Source organism: Clytia hemisphaerica, unplaced genomic scaffold, assembly GCF_902728285.1.
Source record: "Clytia hemisphaerica strain Z4C2 unplaced genomic scaffold, Clytia hemisphaerica genome assembly, whole genome shotgun sequence".
Lineage (NCBI taxonomy): Eukaryota > Metazoa > Cnidaria > Hydrozoa > Leptothecata > Clytiidae > Clytia > Clytia hemisphaerica.
Window position 1 is genome coordinate 168458 of NW_027103432.1, and position 20623 is coordinate 189080.

The following is a 20623-nucleotide window of genomic DNA, read 5'->3' on the forward strand; positions in this document are numbered from 1 at the left end:
TATGGTTTTATCATTGTTTTTCTGCTGGGCTACATAATACACCGTTTAGGAGTGTCGACTGCGCATGCGTCCAAACAATTTTCCATTGTTTTGATTTCAGTGACCGCTCTTTCCCGCGTAAAAAACGGTAGGTAAAATTCCGGTTCTCGTAAGGAAACCTAGCAGAGAAACGGTAGGTAAAGAACTCTTTTTAATCATAACTTCTTTTCCTCCGAGATGAATTTTTGTGAAATTTTCAGGAGAGATTCATAAAATTATCATTGATATCATGTTCAAATATCTAAAACATTCTCTCTAAAGGAAAGAAAAAAATTGGCAATGTTTACATTCCTCTAACCTTCCACAGTACTAAAGTGCGCATTTTTACCTACCGTTTTCACGGTGGAACACGGTGGAGACAGCGAGATTCCTAAACGGTGTATTATTCAACAGGCAGTTAGTCACACTAGCGTCCCGCCAAAATGTGTATCAAAGATTAATGCTGCGAAAGCGCTATATTGTTTACTTGACTTTCAAGCAAAAAAATGCGGCGCAAAACTTCTAAAGCCAGACGGTGTCAATCGAACAACTTCGAACAAAAATTGCAATCGAACCAATCGAACCAATCGAACGCAATCGAACGCAATCGAATAATTGCGATTCGATTGTCGAAAACGTAATCGAATCTCAATCGAACGGCCGATTCCTGGGTAATATTCGATTGTGTTCGATTGCATTCGAGTAAGATTAGATTGGTTCGATTGATAGTTGACTATACGTGCGATTGGTTCAATTTGTCAATTACATTGGATTAATCTTCGATTTCGTTCGATTACGATTATGTTCGATGAGTCTGATTGCGATTAAGTTAAATTGGATCACTCTGTTAGAGCTTTTTTAGCGTGTACCAAAGCGAATATTATCTAATACAATTGAATCAATCGAACGTAATCGAATACAATCGAACGTAATCGAAGCAATCGAACAGCAAATCCTGGGTAATATTCGATTACGATTCGATTGCGTTCGACAATCGAATTGCAATTATTCGATTGCGTTCAATTGCGTTCGATTGCGTCAGCGTTCGATTCGTTCGATTGACACCGTCTGGCTGGCTAAAGGGATTCATGAAAAAATAACCCGGCGCTTTTTAACGAAATTAACATTTTCAAAAACTTTGAGAAATTGCCTAAAATTTGAGCCATAGATGAAAAAATTTGAGCCAAGCCAACCTTTTTACTTATTATTTTGATATTGTTGGATTTTATTAGTTATAAATTTACTTGATTTGTAATTACGGTACCCCAACATTAAAGAAAGATATTATTATTATTATTATTGAAAACTAATTTGAAGATCAACTTCCCTTGAAAAAGATCTAGGGGGAGGCGGAACCCACCTAGATCCGCGCACCACCGGATAGGCTGTTTCCCGGAAATTTTGCCGAACCTCGAATAATGACCCATTTACATACTTTAGCGTATAAACCAGGCCTTACAAATCGAAGCGCTGTCTTGGGAATTGACAAATTTTGGTTGGTTGATTTTGGCTGCTGCACGTTTTATTTTGTTTCAAACTTTCAAGTTTTAATTAATTGTATTGCGAACTTGATTCAGGTAACTCTCATCCTTGTTGTGCAAATACATCCTGTAGATGACTGATGTTGTTTTTTTCTGAAAGCTAGATTTCCTAGTGTGACTATGACAGGGTGGCCTCTTTGAAAAAAGGTCTATGCTACTGTCCAGACCCCCGCGCTCGATAGGATCGATCATCGGAACGGCTCGATGACGGATCGATATGTGATCGATGGATTACTTATCGATCCGGATGGGAGATCGATGGAAGATTCAGCCATTAAAAAGTCTTGAGTATCGATCCTTCGTTGATCCATTATCGAGCTAGTATTTCAATTGAGTATATCGATTTGTCATCGATCGTTAATCGATTCGTCATCGATCGTTAATCGATTCGTCATCGATCGTTAATCGAGTATGCATCGATTATAAATCGATTATGCATCGATTATAAAATTAATTAGCAGGTTGGGGACGCTTATTATATTAGGTACCCGAGAGTACCATATCGACCATTTTTAAGCCGGGGCCCTCCGCTTTTTTAAGTTCGGAGCTAGGGCTCAGGCGAAATTCCGTAATCTAAACCTTCCAGCAGATGTTGAAAGTTTCCCCGACCTTTTCCCAGAAAAATTTCTACATCGGGTGCCAGATAAGTACCGATAAGTAAATCCGGTTTGACGCCACTAGATCGATATGGATCGATTAATCAATATAAAAAAACGGTCGATATTTTGATTGGATCGATAGAGGTATCGATAGGTGTCGATAGGTAATCGATAGGTGTCGATAGGTAATCGATAGCGAGAAAGATCGATTAATATTAGAGCTCGATTTTTAGAAAGAGTCGATAGGGTCGATAAGATCGATAAAAGATCGATGATAGATCGATGATAGATCGATGATAGATCGATAACTAATCATAAGCTTAAAAAAATCTTGAGTATCGATCCTCTATCGATCTCCTATCCGGATCGATAAGTAATCCATCGATCACATATTGATCCGTCATCGAGCCGTTCCGATGATCGATCCTATCGAGCGCGGGGGTCTGGTACTGTGTTATTATGTCAAGCAATAAATATTTAAGAAGAAAAGTAAACTGACTTACAATTACTCCTGTGACAATGAATGGTTAGAATGAGATAAAATACTACAAGGCAAAGCCAGCAACGTCCGATTGATTCACTTAATTAAACAACTTAAAGTTGAAGCCAAAAAGAACATTCCAAAATGGCGAGGACTTTCGATTTCTCAAAGAAAAAACTTCCGATATTATTTACATTTAGTTCTTGGGAGAACATTATAAGGGAGATAAAAAGAAAATATTTTAGCTAATTTCAGAAGAATATTTATTATCTCCGCAACTTTCGATTTCAAATCAATTTTCTTCTGTGACCGGAGGGGGAGATTCCGGGTGAACCGAGGTGAACCGGTTGAAAAAGGTGCAACCTCGTCCCCGTGTATTCCAGGCTTTATTTACGTTTACTGATAGACACCAGATAATACAGTAAGCGATATAAAAAAGCTGATAATACACAGGGAACGAGGTTGAAAGTTGAAAAAGGTGAACTCATCTGATGGGGACCCAGCTGTAGTGCGTGGTGCCCAGTTGGCGAGCCCGAAGTGGGTCTCACTCAAAGATTTTAGCTTAGTGTCCTTGACTGGACGGAGCATTGAAAGGAACGAAGATTTGAAACGCTGACGCCCTTAGCCACTTGGTCATCGCTTGTCAACGATTATTGCAGTTTGGAAGTATTCAAATTTCGTCCGTTCGATCGGTATTGGCAAATACCAAGAAAAATGATGGTAGGGCAAGTTCATCCTACAGTGTCAAAAGTCGTCAGACATAATTAAACCAGATAATATCAACTTCAGGTAGGTATCTAGACAATTGGGATCAACCCGCAGTTCTAAACCCCATAATCAAGGACGATAAAAGTGCTGAATTACAGTTGTCCTCAGTTAGTCAGAATCTAACAAAATGGAAACCTATCTAACTGTTTTGTTAAAGAAAACACAGCAAACAACATAAACTCGATGTTTTCAGCAGCGCAGGTGTCTCTTCATGGTCTCTCGAATCTGTGTGATGGACTACCGGCTGCAAGCAAAACAGCACTGTATGGAATGAAGATATCTTTAGGGAGTAAAAAACTGAAGCACTACTCATCTTTGATGCAAAAAATCCCCATTTAATTCCTTGAATCATAAAGTAACGCTTAGCATTAATGACCATCAATGTTGACGTAAGCAAAGAATTACTACCATGCTGAATCGAGATTTTCTTTTGGGGAGCAAACAAAAAATATCGTCCGCAGAAGCTACAACACGATGGATATGGTCCTAAGTTTTGAAAAATTTCGAAGAGTTTTGTGTCTAACCAACAGGAAACCGTTATCGGGGGGCGCAATCAGTCCTGATTACCCATGATCCATTTCAACTGTGACCTATACATAAAAGAGAAAACTGGTCGAGAAAAAATGGATCTCTAAAAAAGACAAAAAACCTCGCAAAAAACAGTTTACACTGTCTGAGGTTTTTTTGCATTAATTTTTTCAATGTTCAATCAACATCCAGCTTTTTCCATCAGTAGAGAGAAATCATGATTTAAAATGCGTTGAAGCCGCTTTGTGTTACGTACTTTATTTTGCCGGTGAAATTTTGGCTACGATTCGTGTAGGCTGGTTTTAGATAGAGAACGCTTCAAGTTTAGGAAGTGAAAGTTTTCATAATATTTTCATTACAAGTTCACATGAATTTTGTTATTGATGAAGTCATTTGAAGTTCGGCTTACAGGCGCCGGACACGTGTCATTCTCTCACGTAAGGCTCGTGCACGCGACATTTTAAACCTGTTTTCTATCTAATCGTTTTTAATGAATAACTTGTAGTTATTTGCTCGGATGTTCTTAACATTTTGGCATTTTGGGTTTCAAATTACTCTTTAACATTTTCTAATTTTAGAGCAAGGTTGAGGTATTTTAGGCTTTGTATCCAATTTTTACAACTTTGACCTTTTTTTATGCTTAGAATCTGTTGTTTTATTTTTTAAGCTTCGTTGCACTAACAAAATCTTTCTTATAAAAAAGTGTAATTACAGAAAAAGGAGGCGAGTTTCTCGTGTCATCATCTTTAATTCAGCTGCATACTTATTTGTTCGACGTATCTTTTCACTCAAAATGCCTAGTGACTGTCACGTGGATATATCTAAAAATCTTGAAGATACAATTAAGCTAATTAACGTCTCCATCTAATTGGTTTTTAAGCAACAAAAGAAAGATGCAACTTACATGTTAAATCAAGATATTTTTCTAAATATATTTACAATGGACAGTATTAAGAGATTCTTCGTGAAAAATCAAAGTAATTGATCAGCCATTCCCCCATTTGTCCCATTTGTACTTATGTTTTGCTTAGTTAGTCCTTAGGCGAAAGATTGCAAAAAGAGTCTCTATAAACTAATCAAATTCTTGATACAAATAGAGTGTTTCCTGACATGAAATCACCCTTATTTAAATTTTCAGATGTTTTTCTGAAAAATTGCAATGTAAGCTATTTTCTGTCTGCTTCTCGGTCGTAAGATCTCCATCAAAAACAGAAACACTATACGCTTTGTTTCAAAGACCGCTTAATTAGCGTGACGCTTATGTTTGTTGACTTTTTTATTAATTACCCTCTCAACTTTTTATTTTTATATGTTTTTCTGTGTTTACCTTCAAAGTGTTTCTACCTCCAAAGCACATCCTCCCAAGAGAATATTTTTATTTATTCTACACTTTTCGTGTTGTCCAAAAAGAGTCTCATCATATATAAAGTATCAAGCATTCCCAGTTTCCATGACCAACTTAATTCATATTATCCAAGAAGAAGTGATCCAGTAAGACAGACCAAGAAAGACGGAGTGACCAACCAAGAACGTTCAGGACTGAAAAAAAGAAGAAAGTAGGTATCGTATTTTTCATATTTAACGTTTTCTTGATATTAGATTTTGTTCATTTAGCGATTTAGCATTTCTTGAAGAAGAATCACATATTCGTGAATTTTTCCCCTGTTCATTGAATAGAAGATAGCATGTAACAGATACACGAATCCTATGAAATAGGCTGATGATTTTTCTTCCAAGGAGTAAATTGAAAGCTATACGTAGACTTGTTGTCATTTTTGAAGAAAAACCATTTACATAGTATAACACCCCTGTCTCACAACCCCGGTGGAACTTTTTTCCTCAGTGGGGACAATTTGTATTGAAATCTCAATCAGGATAGAAATTCTAGTGCTCCAAGGCCAGTGGGAGCGGTTTTGGAGTGCAATTTTTAAGCACTGAGTTTTGAGCAGGGATGAATTAAAACCCAATTTCCGAGTGGGGCTGAGATTCCAGGGTATTCCACTGCAAAATTTTTGTCTCATTTTCTAGTGGGACAGAGGGGTGTCCTATATTTCAGAAACGCGGATAAAAAAGTAATCTGATTCAGATATACACATTTTTTATGAGAACATCCAAAACTTTTGTCTGTACACAAACCCAATATCTACGGCTAATTTCAAAATTCATTGCCGTAGAGAACTACGCTACGATAATCGTGAGATACACTCTGGTACAGAGTACCAAAACTTACGATGCCTTCGGTTTCTTAGCTTTCTGAGTTTTAAGCCTAGAAATCTTTTTTTTATTTTCACCATATTTTTTGAGTATTTATGTCCATTTTGTGTTTTAGAGTTCGCGAAGCCTTAAAATGTTCGTAACTTGTTCTTAATATTTGGCCGTTGAAGCCTTATGTTCTTATATAGCTTGTTCTTATAAAAACCTGTACCAAGCCTCAGATCTGTAAGGTTATGAACAAGGTTATAAATTGCGTGTGTGAATTCTGAGCTTATAAAATCTTTTCACCATGACTGAAAACAAGAAATTTACTGAAAAGCGGCCCCTGCCCTGTTCGTTATTGTTCGCTTTTTCAGCCATGGTGGAAGGTCAGTGCAGTGCAGTACATGCTCGCTTTTTTAAAGGGTGGGGTTGGCCTTCACTAATGTACATCTCTCTCAAAAACAAATTCATGGATGGGATTGGTTGTTACAGATAAAAATTTTCGGCTTTCGATGTTTGTTTGTGAAAGGAGTCCCAAGAGAAGGAAGAAAAAAATCATCGCGATATGACAAAGGAGAAGAAAGTTTGCATACCATTATATCTTTTCACACATTTTGGTGAAAAAGAAACTATAATATTTTCTACTGATGCCATCTAATTTCTCGCAAAATCATGTTTTGTTTGACTCAGCTGCCAGACGCTAGTTTGCAAGGTTGCATATCCATGACGAATTTAAAAGTAATTTTTCGCTAGTTTTCTCAATTTTTTCGATCACCAAATTTTAATGAACTGCGTTTTGATTAGTCAAGGGTGAAAAATTATTGCTTCAATTTTAACCAGAACACTCAGAAGTTTCAGAGTCTACAAAGAGTATTGATTACTCTTTTCAATCTCTGGTATAACATGATTTCTAATCATGTTTTTTAATCAGCTACACCCAGTTTCGATATCTCATCATCATTCAAGGTGGAGGCTCTTTAGTTCAGCAGGCGGAAGACATCTCATTATGTAACGTGAGCTGTTTTTAAACCAAACTTGTTAATTTCTATACTAATTTGTTGATTGATGATTAAAATTGAGGAGATAATCAGTGTTGGTGAGATTTTACACCGAAATGTTTAGTTGAGACAAAAACAAGGAAACGGTTTAACTTCATTCGAATATTAAACTGTTTTAATTTGTCCATAGGCACTTTCCTCGAGGAAATGACACTGGCATAAAAAGTGATGCAACCTTTCTCCATGCAAAATGTGTGAAAAGATATATTGATATGCAAATTTTCTCCCCCTTTATCATATCGCGATGATTTTTTCTATCTTCTCCTGGGACTCCTTTCACAAACAAACATCGACAGCCGAAAGTGTTCATCTGCATCGACGATCCCCTCCATGTGATTTTGTTTTTAAAGAAAAGTAGTGAATTACTCTTGGCTAAAGCATGGGGAGCTTTACGGTAGTATGTAGATTTGCAGAGAACTGTCACAATCAAGGGACTTTAATAATCTTTTATTTAAGTCTCTTGTCACAACTGAGATAGAATTACAAAGTGAAGAAAGTCTCCTGGGTTTTTTTTTTCACACAAGACGTAAGATGTGGTTGAATATAGCAGATTTGCAAATAAATTTATTGCAACGAATGTCGGTGTTTAGGAATTGCAAGGCAGAGAGGATTTTTATTGATTCTGTTTCGCTGTTAGTATAGTACACGTTTCCTTTTTTGTTGGCTTTTTGTTTAGTTTTTGGAGAAGAAGAGCGGGCGCGCCATTTGTTGGTTTTCTGTTTCTCGTGTTTGGCAGAATGCGCGCTCATTTAAAGTTCTTTTGTTTCAAATTTATGCCGAATATCTTTTTCGCGTTAATATGTTAGTTATTGATCGATTAACGGTTATGCTATTATGCTGCACATCAGCCGTAAACTTTACCTCGCTGAGCGCCATTTTGTAGGCTGCTTTGCGTTGCAGTTGACAACAAAAAGCGATTCTCCAATTCTCTTTGTTTTGTCAAGATTCTAAACTGATTATTTGGTGCTTTTTGTCTTTTGAACTATTCTACTACACGTTTTTTTTTTATAAGGAACCTTAACTTTGCTCTGAGCCTGGAGTTCCTTATTTTTACAGAGAATTTCAGTCTCAAAGTTCCTTATCGAGTTCCTTACTACATAGGAAATTTTGAACTTTTTGCCCCTTGAAAGATCAAATTTGGTCAAATTAGTCCCAATAAGGTACATTATTTTCAAATCCACTTATTCTCAGCCTGAGCAGTTCCTTAACAATTCCTTATTTTTTTAACCATTTTCAGCCTCGAGTTCCTTATAAACGTGTTCCTTATAAAAAAAAAAAACGTGTAGTCTCAATGTGAAAGATTGGGGATTGGATTTGAATAACGTCATATTTTGGTTGTAAAGGTTATTTTTGTTCGATTTTCGCGCCTTTGCGAGTTGACGTTCTTTTACTATACATCAAAGTCGTAAACCAATTACAAAAGTTTACGTGCGGAGACAAAGGGTAACTTTTCTCACGACCATCCCTCATATGCTGCACAAGTCAAATTTTCAAAAGAAAAATAATTTTTACAAAAGTTTGTAACTTTTCTTGGTATAATTTACAAACTTTATAAATGTTGTTCACAAAAAAACAAATTTCATAACATGAAAAATACTGCCTGCAGAAAATTTTCATTATTTGCAAAATTTGCTCATTTCGGAAAAATTCCTGTTTCGACAAGCAAAGTAAGGCCACCTGAATCTTTTGTAAACCCTAAAGGTTTGGACGTCACATGGCTGCCATTTTGTAATGACGTCAGTCCTAAAAAAAAGAAAAACAAAAAGCTCACACTGCTTCACATTTTCCCATGGCAACTGGCTTTATTTATAAGAATTCGAATAGTTGGCAAACGGAGCAAGACCCTCACCGCACCCAAATATATACAAATCTAAAATCCCATTGACCTTAATAAATGCATTTCCCTTTATTAATCCATGCTACAAGCCAGTCAAAGATTTTATCTTTTCATGATCTTTTAAATCAGTACTTTTTTGTGGATGTCGAGGAATCGATATTTATATGTTCTTATAAAAAATACTTTTGTTCCAACTTGTAGTCTTGGCCCAGGCGTGTTGGAAAGCTGACACTAGTCGCTACGTAAAGTTTGTTTGAATTGTGGGGGAGGTAGGTAAACAATACTTCAGTGGGCGAAGAATTCATTTTACGAAATTTTGGAAGAAATAAATTGTTAAACAAATATGTTACCTTCAAAATTTAGTTTAAACTAACTTGTTTTTGCATTTTTTCTTGAGCTGGCGTAACGACTAAAATTTGCGAAATGTGACGCATGACGTATATAAAAGGTTGGTTAAATGTACAAATTCTTTTGTTATTGTTCAAGTTCTTCAGAAAGGCCTTCAATATGGCCCAGTCAGGACTGGGGACTAGATTTTGCTTAGGTAATCTTCGAGGCTTTTACTATTTGTAAAAAGTTTTGTTTTTTACACTTAGGTCCTCACATTAGTAAAATGTGAAAAGTATTTAGTAAAGCAATGCTGAAATTTGGTCACGATAAGTGTAAGTGTCGAGTCACGCAAAGATGTTTTCTCTTGCACATGTCTGAGATTTCTATTTGCTGGATTGGACTGTATGAAAATTAATTTTGAATTTTTGTGCATGCAAAATAGTAATTTTTGAGAGCCTTGGTCATACCAATGTAGACGTAGTTGTATTTCGACTGAATTCTAGGCCTGGGTTCGAAAGTTTGTATGGGTCCTTCTTGGTTTAGTAGGCAAGGGTATCATGATTTGTTTGCAACGAGGCAGGAGTGTCTTGAGTTGTCTTAAAAGAGACAGGGGTGTCATGGATTGTTCTTTAGAGAGACAGGAGTGTCATAAATTGTTTTGCAGTCAGTCAGGGGTGTCATAATTTGTTTGTAACGAGACAGGGGTGTCATGGGTTGTTTACAGTATGGAGGTAAGAGTGTCACGATTTGTTTTACTGTGAGACAGGGGTATCATGAATTGTTCTTTAGAGAGACAGGGATGTCATAATTTGTTTCGCAGTCAGGCAGGGGTGTCCAGAATTATCTAATGTGAGGTACAGATGTCATTAATTGCTTACAGTGAGTCAAAATGATTTGTTTTACTGCGACACAGGGGTGTCTTGAATTTTTTTAAGTGAGGAGTGTCGTAATTTGTTTTGCAGTCAGGCAGGGATGTAATGAATTATTTACAGTAAGGCATGGGAGTCATGGATTGTTTTATCAGGAAGTGTTGGTGTGTGATTACACATCGTTGCATAGCTGGCCAAGCTCAATTTGTGTCTTCAGAAGGCGGAAGGCGTTTTCTTGTAAGAAAAACTTTTTGTAAGAACAGTAGTTTCTCAGATTTTGAATGCGGAATAATTTGAGAGATTTTGTGTAAATTTTACATATTTCATTTTTCATTTAGTGTACCTACTTCTGAGTATATTTTGAAGTATCGTGTTCTCTAAGGGTTTTTTGAGAATCCATTTCTTCGAAAACCATCTTATATTATTTGAATGTGCTTATCTACAAGATACATAGACACTATCAGAAGTGTGTAGGCTGTAGTGATATTAAAAATGATCGGTCGAGTTGATTACACAATCACATATTATAACTGTCACATTTAAATTTGATTATAAATGGTTTGAGTATATTGTATCATCCTTAATGAAGATGTTTATACTGATTTCAATCTATGTGTTGATGAAAGTTCAATTTTCAATCATCAGTTGGCAGTTGACATGTCCAGGTGGCTGGCTCATGTAACTTTGTTTATTATTGACGATTTTGTGTCTTGTTTTCATATTTTAATTCTTGATGGTATTGTGATGTGATCGCTATCGATGTCTTTCAGTCTTTTTTATACTGAAGCATATAGCTGAAAGCCGAGGTGCGAATGAGAGACCAGCAAAAGATACAGAGGGTTTTCACTGTAAGGAATCGCTATAGAAAAAAAGCGCCAAATCTCGGTGACGCAATGTTGTTTGGAGCGGCTGCCTTTGTTCCGTTTATCCGCCTTTCTGTATGGCGTAACTTCTCTCATGTTTCGGTTAAGGGTGCTTTCTTTTATATTTTCCCTATCGGCTGCGCTTTTTCTAATGTTTTTGGGCTTTAGGGCTTTATCAGTTTTTTAAAGTTTAAATGGATGGTAAAGGAAGATAAGCCTTTGATGTATCCAATAGTTTGTTTAAATCTTTTAAATTTTTCAACAATGTTTCCTTTATTCTTTTACCCTTTGGCGAAGTTGCCGCAACAAAGATCTTCGCATTTTTTGAATATCTTTCTTTTCAAATTTTACAAAATTCTTCATTTTAAAGCTTTTTTCTATCATTTGTGTAAAATTTGATCAAATTTTTCATGTTATACAAACTTCATCTATGTACTGTTTGACCAGTTGCAAATCAACTTTAGATCTGATCGCAGCAATGTCAGATATTTTTTCATGAATATTTTTACAGTAATCCTTATAAATCTGGGTTTAATAGGATTTTCGTACGCGCGCCTTTGCACGCGTTGCTACGAGATCTAAAGTTGAAAAGTTCGAGCTAAAGTGAAGAATTTTTCCGTTATTTCATTTTTTGTCGTGTTATTTGCATATTTGCTAACGTTATGAAAGCCTCATGAGAAAACAATGAAGAAGAATAAGAAATTTCGTTTGTGGAAAATTTTTGTTTTCTTTTTACATTATGAAGATTTCTTTTCAACATTTTTTGATGGGAATATTTATTAACTCTATGTCTGGTTGTTATGTTCGCAGTTTCCAAACTTTTTTTTGCAACTGATTCTCTGTATGGGGGTGAAATTTTGAAAATTCTAAACCCGTAATCATAGAGAAAGATCATTGCACTTCATCTGAGCTCATGCTCTGTATAACTCTCTTCTGATTGGTTCTCACACGACCTCTATTTTCATTTTCCAACCACTCATAATAGCTCATTTTCAAAACAACTAATCTGATTGGATAATTTTTTTTGAACTCGCCCTCTGATTGGCTGGCTTTTATTAATTTTCTTTTGATTCTATTGTTAAATCAGCTGATCAGTTTTTTTTGTTCCCTGTGATTTTTCTTATAAGCTGTTTAAAATTTCATTTTCGTTGTGCTTTTGTTTTGATCTTTGAAATGAAAAGAACCCACCATTTCCATCAGACGCTTGTAGGAAAGGTGCTTCTTCAAATAAGTTGCTGGACAACTTATGAGAACCAATCAAAAGTAGAGCTGGCTTTACTTTTATGATCCTACTTAACCATCCTTCATTTTGTTTTGATTCAAAAGCATCAACAGAAACAATAACAACAACAACAACAACAACAAAATGCCTTGCTCATGTCGACAACAACAACGAAGAGCCAGAATCACATCTACATCAACCAATGGCAGCTTACGAAGCCTCAACTCCTCACAATCAAGCCTTCCCGAAGAATTCGATTGCTCTTTCTCAAGTGATGACGTATTTTATCAAAACAAAACAATGACTTTACAAATGGGACGTTTATTAGGGTCCGGTGGATTCGGCTCTGTTTTCGAAGGACGTTGTTCGGGACGTAAGATCGCTGTCAAGAAACTACACCACAGTCAAAAGAACCCTAAAGCGATCGCCGAATCTTTCCACGCTGAACGAGCAGTGATGTCATTGAAACATAGAAACATTGTTCGAGTTCTCGCCACCACTATGCATTCAAACATCTTCCAATCGTCGTCAGATCGTTTTGTTATTATGGAGTACGCTGGAGATCGAAATTTATTGAGTTTATTAAACGATGAAAAAATACGAATCACTCGATACGATCGATTACGATACGCAACGGACATTGCAAATGCATTGCATTATATTCATAAATTGAACATTGTTCATTTGGACATAAAACCAGCCAATATCATCGTAACCATTAAGAACACTTGTAAACTTGGTGATTTTGGATGTTGTAAAATGTTACCAGAAAGTGGTCAAGGATCTCCCACAACTCCCACAAACTCTAGTTTGACAGGAACATTGGCCTACACAAGTCCTGAACTACTTAAAGGTATGTTAGTAATTCATACGTCTTTTTCTGTTTTTTTTTATTCTAGCAAGCATGATATGTCTTTGATCATCATTACTCTGATTCTAACCTTTTTGTAAAATTTGATATTCTTATAAAAAACAGATATAAACTATCAGTTTTCGGGCTCAACATTTAGAAGGGGATTAATCAACAAAAGGTTTTACGAATCTTTATCTAGCCAAATTAATCTATACAAAGCTTTCTGTGCAATGTGTAGTTTGATGAGCAATAAAGCCTCTTGCAGCTAGTTGGGGCGGCTGCAAAATTCTCAGTCTTCAAAAGTTCTTTACTTTTTCAATCAAAAGATTTAGTAGCTCAGCTGGTTTTCACAATGAAATTTCAAACTTTTCACAAAAGTTTTTTAACTCAAACAAGAAAAAGAATTTGAATTGATTTTATTTTTCTAAAAAATATTTTACTAGTTGGTAATAAAATTTTCGGGGACTCCTCAAATATCAAAATAACGAAATAATATCAAAACAATTCGCTGTTTGCCTTTTTTCAAAAATATCTTTTAAAGCTACCATGTTAATATGTATTCAAATAGGGTTTGAAGATTTTCTAAACTGTATGGCACATAGAGCTTTGTTTTGTCTTTTCGAAATCACATAGAGCTGTTCATGGATTGAGAAATCTTCTTTTTTGCGGTATCTAACGAAAGAGAAAATTTGCGAAAAGAAAACAATCATAGAAACTTGTTGATTGTCTCCTTAACGAACGAAATTACATAGCTTCATTTTGCATCATCATTAATTGTGCGAAAAAAACAACTCATTGAAAATCAAGCTAATTACACTTGTTATGATATAATCATGTTTGTTGTTATATGAAAATTTAACCACAATTGAAACCTATTACAACATATTACACCAAATATTATCACATACTATCACTTCTCCCTTTTCCACGTTATATCACAAAAATCCTACTCAATTCAATATTTGGATACATTTATATATTTTTTTGACAACTCCACCCAATTTTTATACCTTCCCATGAGAAATGTTGCTATTTTTAACTCAGCAGAATTCAACAATTTACAAAATGAATCCAATTTTCACAACGCGTTTTACATATTTTTGTATGATACATAATAAGTCAGCCTAAAAAGTACCCTACAGGCTATCTTCCAATATGTTATCACAATGAATAGCTGAAATAGAAAACTATTGTATAGGGGAGTGTATTTCCTTTCAGCAGTGGCTGAATAGATAACTTATCTTCAGTTACCACAACAATGACCAATTTAATTCAATTTTCAATTGTTTTTTCCTTCAGGTGAATTTCCAACCAGCAAAGCTGACATGTACTCTTACGCCATTTGTTTATGGCAACTACTATCACGTGAAAAACCTTACGGTAACGAAAACATGTATGTCGTCATCTTTGGCGTTGTGTCTTACAAATTACGCCCAAAAATCACGCCCAAACAACAAAGAGACAATAAAGCTTACATTAATTTGATTCGCTCTCTTTGGGCAGCTGATCCAGAGCAACGCCCTTCCGCAAAGCAAGTCATGATGAAATTACGTAATCTGCGAAAACAACCAATTAAAACTGTCAGTATCAGAAACAAAGAAAGATGGCGCATTTGAATATGTTTGAAAGTCGTTTTTCATTTACAGTCGAACTAGATTGCCAGAGACTATATCAAAATTCAAGGAAAAAGTGATAATTTTGTGGATATTCTTGTAAAATATTTATTAAATAGTTTATATATGATAATTGAATGTAATAATATAATGTTTAAAAAACAAAATACCTTATTTGCTAATATATACCAATTTTAATGCCGTCTCTTTTTAAAATTTCTTTTGTGGTGAAAATTTTCTTTTTTGACAAGGTTTCATACTGTATTGAATACTTGGAAATGTTTCTAAATTAAATCTGAAATTTTTTAGACAGCTCTTAATTTTCTTTTTGATTTTCTGAACATACAGAGATCAAATTTTTAAATGATTTATCTTATAGTAATTATATTATAACCTAATTTCTTCTTCAACTTTTTGTATCATAGCAGAATTTTTATATCGAACAAAACATTTCTTATCCTCCTTTATCATTATACTTATATTAACAGAATTGTAAAATACAAAAACATTTTTATGACATTCTACTTGACTGTGAATTTCATTTTCACTTCTTTTGTACTGGAGGATTTACAAAATGAGTGCACAATTTGTGGTAACTTGTTTCCACAAAAAATTCATTTGTTTCTTAGATGTTTTTTTTATAAGCAAGTGCATGCCCCTTGGTCAGGCTCGTGTATGCTTAAGTTCTCAAAGCATCCAGACATAGGTTATGTTTATTATATGCTTATGAATCATGCTTATGATTCACCTCGAGCCAAATTTTTAGTGAAATTTCAGAAATTTTGTAATTTTTTTTTCAGCTCTTTGGGAGCAGTTGAATGTAGGAAACCGTGGAAAGTCTTTAATGAGGCCCCCCAGCGGTTGGCGAGTTGGCGTGAAATTTTGAAAAAAACGGCGTGATGGTGTGAAAATGAAGTGCCGGCATGATAGTGAAATCGATTTTTTCAGGCGTGATGGCGTGAAATTTGCAGTTCAGCGTGATCGTGAAAATTATATTTATTACTCAAATCGTAATTCTATGTCCATTTTAGCCAATTTAGAGGGTTTTTCGGCCCAACTATGGTGGGGCCTCCTATAGATCTCATTTTAAAATATAAAAGAAACGGTGCAAACAGTTTTATTCATCTAAATAAGTTTGCATATATCGACCCAGTGATATTCATATTGAAAGTTTATCGTGGCTTGGATCACGAGATTTACGTTTGGCTACGTTTCGAGAGATTCTTCTCCCATCATCGGGTTTTATTTTCCTTCATCTGCCATTTATCCTTGTAACTTCTAATTGTCTTTAGCAGTTGCTAGCTAGTCTTCAAAATAAAGTTGAATGCTACGAGTAGGGTCGAAAATTGAAAATTTCTCTCGTCGCGTCGGAGCAAACCAACGGGGGGGGGGGCGGTGACCAGAGGGCATGGCCCCTCATGTTTTTACCAAAAAAGCTACTTGTACGTTTAAAAGATTTCCATTATTTTTAAATGAATTATTTTTCAAATTGAATTGATATGGGTCCTATAATAGCACTTTGAGCCCTTCAAAATTCAAAAGTTTTCTCCGTTGCCCAACCATGGTGGGCTTTGTCAAATTACTCAAATATACCTCAGCCCTCAAACCGAGGCCCTTTGATGTGACCCACCAGTTGTCAAACAACTTTTGATATGCATAAGTCAAGATTACGTCATTTTTCCTATCCGAAACACCCGAAAAAACTAGAAGTAGAATTTGACCCCTGTGTATTACTAAAAATAGAAAAACAGAGGTCAAATTCCTTCTAGATTTTTCGGGTGTTTCCGATAGGAAAAATGACGTAATATTGACTTGAGAGAATGCTGAAAAACTGATTGACGACCAAAGAAACACCATTTGTGGGCAAAAATTAAGTTTATATAAAGGCATTTTATCCATACCAATGGGTCTAAACGTGGTCTAAAACTGAATTTATCCAGAGAATATGAGCATGAAAACTAAATTTTCTTGGTGCAATGGCGTGAAATCGAAAAAAATTAGCGTGATCGTGAAAATCAAATTTTCAGGCGTGATGGCGTGAAATCGAAAAAAAATTGGCGTGATGGCGTGAATTTTGGGTCCTCTTTAATTTACTTGACCTCTACCAAACCTTTTTAAACAGATAAAAATGACAACTGGAAAAATATTTCAGGATGACGTATATGCTTATGTTTTGTTTCGAAGTTCATGGCAAATCTGAGCCTTCATATGCTTATAAGCGTTATGCTTATAAAAAACATGTATTTGATAACTTTGAGACAGGGGTTTTATGAGAGAAAATATCAAAAAGCACGATTTGTGGTAACCTGTTTTCACAAGAAATTATTTGAGTATCATCTGAATATTTTGAGACAGGTGGATTTTATGAGAGAATCCAATTGAAACGCGTGATTTTCACAAAAAAGTAGTAAAACCGGAAAATTTTGAGACTTTACATGATAGGTGCAAATTGATTGCCAAAAAGATTAAAATACTTTTTGTGTTTGCAGACTCCTCCAAAGCTCTTACTTGTTCTTGTGAAATCTGAAACAGCTCTTTTAACATCAATTTGCAGGCTCAGTCGATTTATTTGCTGTATATATATACATCTCTTTTCTTGGAATTTGAAACCAATTTCCAATATAAGATTGCAAAATTTTTATACTTTGTGAAGTGCTATCCCTTTGCAGAATTGATTGAGAAGAACGATAAATTTACACCTATTTACACACCGCCTTCTCATAGACCCAGGACCCGTCCAACCGGAAAAATTGGCCACAATATCGTCCACAGTGGAAAATTATATTCTAATTTTTGTCTCCACTGAATATAATCAAATAAAACAATCCTTGCTGCAAAATATTTACTATTTTCCCCATCCCCACTCAATTTTCTGACTTGAAATTAGAAAGATTGAAATCATATGGGAATATCAATCCCCATCGAGTTTCAGTCCGTTAATTTTATCCTCACTGGCTGAAAAATTCCTACCGAGTCTGAGAGAAGGGGGTGTATTTACGAAATTAGTTGAATACCCATTCCATTCAATTTATTCTTGTGGAGGGGTGGGGGGAGTTGCACTCGATTTGAAATGACTGTATGTGCAGACATGGTCTCTACAATGCAAGAAAATACAGCTATGAAAATCAAAAATCGACTCTATCAAAGGGTCATAAATTTCAAAATTTTGCTCGGACATACTCGCCATCTCGCAAAGCTATCTATTCCCCCCGATTCTCCCCTTCCATCCCCTATTTTCAATGTTCAATGAGAACGGTGGGACAGCCGTACACATTGAACATTACAAATGAAGGAAGGTGAGTCTGTTTTTACATTTTTATTGCAAATCCCTGTGTTTATTTCAAACATTTTTGTCCATAATATTCAGAGAAGAGGAGGGGGCACTCGATTCAAAAACAACCGTACGGCGTACGTGTGGCCCAAAATTAGGCCTTCCGAATCGGACCCTTTCTAACTAAAGGCAATTCTAGGTGTGCTTTTGTTACAAAAAACCACCACAGTTCTATTTTAGCAGCAGTATGGGCGGAAATTAAAGGGTGATATATTTACGCCCAAAGTTAAATATCTTCCTCAGAAATACATTTGATGGAGGTAATAGTAAAAACATAAGTAGGAAAAATTTGTTTGAAAATTATCTCCGCAGTTTATCATTTCAGACTATTAGAGAAAACAGAGAACACTGAATCACGCTTAGCGAAGAAGTCAAGATGGCCGACCCAACCACGTCTTTATTTTACGCAAAACACGTTTTTATTGCAAATCCCTGTGTTTGTTTCAAACATTTTTGTCCATTATATTCAGAGATGAGAGGGTGGGGGGGGGGCATCCGAGGGTCGAAAATCCCGAAATCCCGTTAAATTTTCGGCAAAATCCCGAAATCCCGTTGACTTTTCCACTAAATCCCGGTCCCGTTACAATTTGTATTTCAAGGAACATAAACATTGATAATGGATCGTAATTATCTGAGGCCGGTTTATTTACTTCGCTTACAAAATGCATCTTAAAAATAAAGAGAGAAAAAGAGCGCCGTACTCGAGATTTTTTTGAATAGATCTGGTCGTGTACTTGAGAAAAGCTTAACTCTGTAGTGATTTTTCTTGTGCATGTGACTATAAGCACCGTGAGGTGTTTAATGACGTCATAAGAAGCCCCCAAGAAGCCTAAACAGTGAAGCTTCTCGAGTTAACGTATCACCATGGGCGAGAGAAAAGATATGCGCCGCAGGCAAATTTTTGTACAAAAAAGCAACTAAAACATTATCAAAAATAGGTCATAAGCAAACTCCGGGGTGACACCATAATGCTTGGCTAAGGGATAAGGAGGCACAACCATGGTTGCACCTAGAGGAAATTTTTGCATTTCTGTTACTCTCGCTTGGCTAAAAATGCTCTGCTTTTCGAAAATACTTCCAAACTGCAGAATATTGATCTAATCATTATACGCCACTTAGAAATTATGTAATTTAAATTTTTTAAGAGTTGTTAAGATGCAAGGTAGCTTCGCTTGATAGCTCGCTAAGAAAGGTTAAAAAATGACCATATGGATTTTTTTTGGAAAAACATGTTGTTAGACTACTCTAATTTAAGTAATTTTAGCTTGACAAGATATTGCCATTCATCTCCTCTGTTTGGAAACAGGCACAACTACCTAACCCTTAGACGGCTGATAACGTACTATTTATACGGTCTGAAAAGGGCTGTTTACCGGCCCTTCATCAAATTGCCATAGCTCAGAGCCACTGCGTTTTCAGCTAAAATGTCCTGTTGCTTTAGGAAGCTGAGACCTAGAGCTTTTCCAACGGTGTCAAAGTTTTTCCTAGAACCCATTTTTAGAGCCACAATTCCCATTTGAAGCTTAATTTTTCTGAAAATGGAATGCCATCATAGCCCCCAGCCCGAAGTGGCTCAGGCCCTGGACCACGCATCATTCATACCAGGAAAACTACACTGAACTTTCATCCCCATTGGATAAACCACTGATAAGTTTACACATCCCCACTGGATTTCTGAGCTTTAAGCAATGGAATTTGAAATCCTCCACCCTTTACAATCAAGAGATTTTCCATCCCCAATACCATTTTGTTACAATTCATTTCAATTCAACAAAATTCACTGCGATTAAAAACTTTTTTCTTAATATACCACTTAACTGCACTCACATGCCACGCACAGTAAAAAAAACTTTGCAGAAAATCTTTCAGGGGTGTAATTAAAAGGGTAGTATAAAATAATAGTGAAAGGCATCTAATGAAAATAATTTGGCTGAAGCTTCCAATTCTCACTTTTATGAATGAAATCGGAAATCCATTCGCGCCGCAGGCGAAGATTTTTAATGTGGATATACTTCTTCATTCTAAAAACTTCTATCACGCATTTGTAACCTTAAAATGACTAAATACCAGAATCCCGAGAAATATTTGATTTATTACCGTTTTACCGTTAGATTTAAGGGTGGAATCCCGGTATCAGCAGATGGCTCCAGTCCCGTTTTCCCGTTATATTTTGATGCAAATCCCGAAATACCGTTTGAAAAAAGGCCCAATCCCGTGATCCCGTTATCTCGGATACCCCCCGGGGCAATCGATTCAAAAACATCCGTACGGCCGTACGTGTGGCCAAAATTAGGCCTTCCGAATCGGACCCTTTCTAACTAAAGGCAATTCTAGGTGTGCTTTTGTTACAAAAAACCGCCACAGTTCTATTTTAGCAGTATGGGCGGAAATTAAGAGTTGATATATTTACGCCCAAACTTAAATATCTTCCTCAGAAATGCATTTGATGGAGGTAATAGTAAAAACGTAGGTAGGGAAAATTTCTTTGAAAATTACCTCCGCAGTTTATCATTTCA

General features: G+C 35.9%; 1 protein-coding gene across 1 annotated transcript; it reads left to right on the top strand.

Annotated features, from left to right (window-relative positions):
* Positions 1-5317: 5317 nt before the first annotated feature.
* On the top strand, positions 5318-15027 carry LOC136798048 (serine/threonine-protein kinase mos-like). Its single transcript, XM_067054632.1, has 3 exons — positions 5318-5491; positions 12415-13163; positions 14463-15027. Exons 2-3 carry the CDS (start codon positions 12455-12457, stop codon positions 14777-14779), a joined length of 1026 nt encoding a protein of 341 aa, XP_066910733.1. The 5' UTR covers positions 5318-5491; positions 12415-12454; the 3' UTR covers positions 14780-15027.
* The last annotated feature ends 5596 nt before the right edge of the window (positions 15028-20623 follow it).

Excerpts from the sequence above, each read along its gene's own strand:
- LOC136798048 (XM_067054632.1), top strand. The coding sequence starts at position 12,455 with ATGCCTTGCTCATGTCGACAACAACAACGAAGAGCCAGAATCACATCT. Across the intron at positions 13,164-14,462 it reads AAGTCCTGAACTACTTAAAG|GTGAATTTCCAACCAGCAAA; the intron begins GTATGTTAGTAA and ends TTTTTCCTTCAG.